At 37.3% G+C, this 4567-nt stretch overlaps 2 protein-coding genes across 2 annotated transcripts; both read right to left on the bottom strand.

The window, feature by feature from the left end:
- Positions 1-439: 439 nt before the first annotated feature.
- Positions 440-991, bottom strand: LOC121173943 (secreted RxLR effector protein 161-like). The gene has a single exon (XM_041011798.1). The coding sequence runs from the start codon at positions 989-991 to the stop codon at positions 440-442; it is 552 nt and encodes a 183-aa protein (XP_040867732.1).
- Positions 992-3534: 2543 nt separating this feature from the next.
- On the bottom strand, positions 3535-4137 carry LOC102660986 (uncharacterized). Its single transcript, XM_006579038.1, has one exon. It carries the CDS (start codon positions 4135-4137, stop codon positions 3535-3537), a length of 603 nt encoding a protein of 200 aa, XP_006579101.1.
- Positions 4138-4567: the final 430 nt, after the last annotated feature.

Genomic DNA, 4567 nt, shown 5'->3' with positions numbered 1-4567 from the left:
AAAGAAAGAAATTGAGACTGGCAAAGGCTTATTACTTATCTGATTGAAGTAACGTATTTAAAGCATGGAAAAGATAACAACTGTTAACAAAAAGATAACATCACTAACAGAAAGATAACACCACTAACAAATCATGCCTAGAGAATAGGATCAAAACTGCTTTATCCTATCAGTCAACATGACTTTTATTTTTCCTAAAAATAGCATAAAAATCTTATCTACTATAATTTGTTAGGCAGTTCCAACAGTCAAATCTTAACAATCCTCCTTGACTTTGGAACTGCAAACTCCAAGCTTTTGTCTCAAGTATTCAAATTTGGCTTTTGGAAGTGCCTTGGTCAGAATGTCAGCACTTTGATTCTCTGTTTTGCAGTACAGTAACTTCACTTCTCCTTCCCTTTGAACTTCTCTTAGAAGAAAAAGCTTTATCTTGAAATGTTTAGTTTGCCATGAAACACTGGATCATTAGCAATTGAGATTGCAGCCTGGTTGTCCACAAAAATTGTGTGCTTTCTTCTTGTTTCATATGCAAATCTGTCATAATTTTCCTGATCCAAAGAGCTTGATTCACTACAGCAACAGCAGCTACATACTCTGCTTCTGCAGTTGATTGAGCTACAACTTCTTGCTTTTTAGAACACCAAGAAAAGACTCCAGAACCAAAGGAAAAACAATAACCAGAGGTGCTTCTCATGTCATCAATACAACCTGCCCAGTCACTATCAGAATATCCATGGAGCTTAAAATTATGAGAATGAGAGTACATTATACCATAGTCTAAAGTGCCTTTAACATATCTAATAACTCGTTTGGCAGCTTGAAGATGAACTTCACTAGCACAATGCATGAACCTTGAAAGTATACTTACTGCAAACAAAATGTCAGGTCTGGTTGCAGTAAGATATATTAAACAACCAATCAAGCTTCTGTAATGCATTTCGTCAACTTTATCAGCTCCATCATCCTTGCTAAATTTCTCCTTTTGGTTCATTGGAGATGTAGTGCTTTTGCAGTCCTCCATATGAAACTTCTTGAGTATTTCCCTTGCATACTTCTTTTGGTGAATGAGGATTCCACATGATCTTGTTTCACCTCCATTCCCAAAAAGAAACTCATTAAGCCAAGATCTGTCATTTCAAATGCTTTAAACATTTCAGCTTTAAACTCCTTTATGAGTTTCTCATCACTTCCTGTCACAAGTAAATCATCAACATAGACAACAATAATGATTAAATTTGCATCTACCAATTTCACATATAATGCAGCCTCACTTGGACTTTTGACAAATCCAAGATCTTGAAGATGATCATCTATCCTGCTGTACCAGGCCCTAGGAGCCTGTTTAAGACCATATAATGCTTTTTCAACTTGTAAACTTTCTGCTCATCTCCTTTGATTTGAAACCCCTCAGGTTGCTCTACATAAATCTCCTCCTGCAAGTAACCATTTAGAAAGACAGATTTTAAATCTAAATGATAAACTTTCCACCTTTTATGTGCAGTCAAGGCAAGTAGCATTCTAATTGTATCAAGACGTGCAACTGGAGCAAAGGTTTCTGAAAAATCCACTCCAAACACCTGAGCATAGCCTTTCACCACCAACCTGGCCTTGTATTTATTTACAGAACCATCTGGATTAAGTTTGGTTCTATAAACCCATTTTACCCTATAGGTTGTTTGTGTTGAGGTCTGTCCACTAGCTCCCATGTGTCATTTTTTCTATCATCTTCAACTCTTCCTTCATAGCATTTATCCACTTGTCATCCTTTTCAGCTTCTTCAAATTCTGCAGGTTCTAGGACAACTACATTACTCTTTTGATAAATCTCAGATAAAGATCTTGTACCTCTAACAGGAATGTCATCTACATCATCATCAAGGAACTGTGGGATTTCTGGCAGCTACTTCCTTATTGGCTCATCCCAACTCCATTGTTGATCTTCCATAAATTTGACATCTCTACTCACAAGAATTTTCCCATTTTGAGGTTGGAAAATTCTGTAAGCTTTGGAGGTGTTGCTGTATCCAATGAAAACTCTGGGTTCTGCCTTTTTATCAAGTTTGTCCCTTTTAACCTGTGGAACATAAGAGAAACAAACACAACCAAAGATTTTTAGATTTTGTAAATCTGGTTTGTAACCAAACCACCTTCAAATGGAGTTTTTTTGTGCAGAACTCTTGTAGGTAGTCTATTCAGCAAAAATACTACAGTGTTTGCAGCCTCCGCCCATAGCTCCTTTGGCAACTCCTTTTCATGCAGCATACACCTTGTCATCTCCATGATACTTCTATTTTTTCTCTCACTCACACCATTTTGTTGTGGGATGTAAGGTACGGTGAGTTGGTGCTCAATGCCAGCTTCTTCACAAAATTTATCAAAAACATCATTTTTGTATTCCTTCCCATTGTCAGACCTTATTGTTTGCAACCTGCAATCACTTTGATTCTCCACCAATGCTTTAAATTTCCAGAAAATATTAGCAACCTCAGTCTTGGATTTAAGAAATAAATCCAACAAATCTAGTATGATCATCAATAAATGTAATATAATATTTATTACCATTTAAAGATAATACTCTCTGAGGTCCTCCAACATCTGTGTGAACTAATTGCAGCTTTTGAGTTGCTCTCCAAGTTGATTGAGGAAATGGTTTTCTGACTAGCTTACCATATTGGCAAGCCACACAATCGGCTAACTTGTCTTCAAGCATTGACACACCTTTCACCAAGGCATGTTTTTGCATGTATAAAAGTCCAGCAAGATGGAAGTGTCCGAGCCTTTTGTGCCATAGTTCAACATTGGTGGTCATGCTTGAAAAAGCTATTTGCTTCTCCTCCATTAGATTTAAAGCATAACTTTTAGCCCTCATTTTCACCTTGAATACGTCTTTTCCTTTTGCATCTTTGATCAAGCACCAATTTTCTTCAAATATAACTTTGAAGCCTTTCTCTACAAGCTGAGCAACACTAAGTAGATTTTGATCAATGTCAGGCACATATAAGACATCGGAGATATATTTCAAACCTGTCAAGCTTTCAATAGCAACAGTCCCTTTTCCCTTGACTGAAATGAAATCACCATTTCCAATTTTTACTTTGGAAACAATGGTTTTGTCAAGTTTTTTAAAGAGGTTCAGGTCATTGTTCATATGGTTTGTGCAGCCACTGTCTATTAACCATGAATCACTGGAACTATTGCTTGTGGCAAAGCATGTTGCAACAAAGAGTTGCTCATCTTCTCGTTCCTCCGCAACCACCTTTGCTTCCTCTGATTTGGACTTGCATATTCGCTCTACATGTCCCATATTGCCACACTTTCTGCACTTGACATCTGGCCTCCACCAACATTTTCTTTCAGGATGATTTGTCTTTTTGCAATGCGGACAAGGAGGAAAGGTCTCACCTTGCTGCTTGTTGGAGCCTTCTGGTTTTTTGTTCCTCCATTTGTTGTTCTTCTTGTCTTTGCCACCTCTTGAATTTTGTGCTTTCGTATGAAACGCACCTTGTACCGCCTCCTCTTGTCTCATCATTCTTCTCTACTCCTGGGCTTGTAGAGCATTTATGAGTTCTCCCAAGGTGATGGTTGACAGGTCTTTAGACTCCTCCAATGCTGATATCTTCGATTCATACTTCTCGGGTATAGTGACCAGGATTTTTTGCACTATTCTTTCATCAGGAAAGTCCTTCCCAAGAAGCCTTACTCTATTTGCTATGCCTAACAGCCGGTCAGCGTAGCCTTTAATTGTTTCAGTCTCTTTCATGCTCTGCATCTCGAATTCTCTGCCCAAGTTGAGTACTTGCATGCCTTTGGTTCTTTCACAGCCTTGATATTCTGATCTGAGATAATCCCAAATCTGTTTGGCAGACTTGAAGTTCATAATTCTTGTAAAAATAATTTTTGACACAGCAGAGAAAAGGAAATTTTTAGCCTTAGCCTTTTTGGTCTTCCTTTCTTTGTGATTCTTCATCTGAGCCACCGTTGGATCTAAAGGTAGTTCAGGAACATCATAGTTTTCTTCTACTGCCTCCCAAAGATCCAAAGCTTCAAGATGAGCAGTCATCCTTGCAGCCCATAATTCGTACTCTTCACCATCAAAAATTGGTGGTGAACCTGCTGTGTATGATGTTTCTCCCTCCATTGTGATTTCTCTCAACTCATAGATCCCTTAAAGCTAAGAGCTCTAGATACCAATTTGTTTTTTTTTTTAATAAGAGTAGGCAGAAATATTAAACAATAAAAGGGAGCATAAAGAAAGAAATTGAGACTGCAAAGGCTTACTTTATTCTGATATGAAGTAACGTATTTAAAAGCATGGAAAAGATAGCAACTGCTAACAAAAAGATAACATCACTAACAGAAAGATAACACCACTAACAAATCATGCCTAGAGAATAGGATCAAAACTGCTTTATCCTATCAGTCAACATGACTTTTATTTTTTCCTTAAAAATAGCATAAAAATCTTATCTACTATAATTTGTTAGGCAGTTTCAACAGTCAAATCTTAACATAAATTAATTAATTGAACCAGCAAGAATGAAGTAACCTCATGGAAACTTCTCTATGTG

This window comes from Glycine max, chromosome 18 (genome assembly GCF_000004515.6).
Source record: "Glycine max cultivar Williams 82 chromosome 18, Glycine_max_v4.0, whole genome shotgun sequence".
NCBI classification, from domain to species: Eukaryota; Viridiplantae; Streptophyta; class Magnoliopsida; order Fabales; family Fabaceae; genus Glycine; species Glycine max.
The sequence above is the reverse complement of the archived record's forward strand: the minus strand, read 5'-3'. Positions and strand labels throughout refer to the sequence as shown.

Excerpts from the sequence above, each read along its gene's own strand:
- LOC102660986 (XM_006579038.1), bottom strand. The coding sequence starts at position 4,137 with ATGGAGGGAGAAACATCATACACAGCAGGTTCACCACCAATTTTTGAT.
- LOC121173943 (XM_041011798.1), bottom strand. The coding sequence starts at position 991 with ATGAACCAAAAGGAGAAATTTAGCAAGGATGATGGAGCTGATAAAGTT.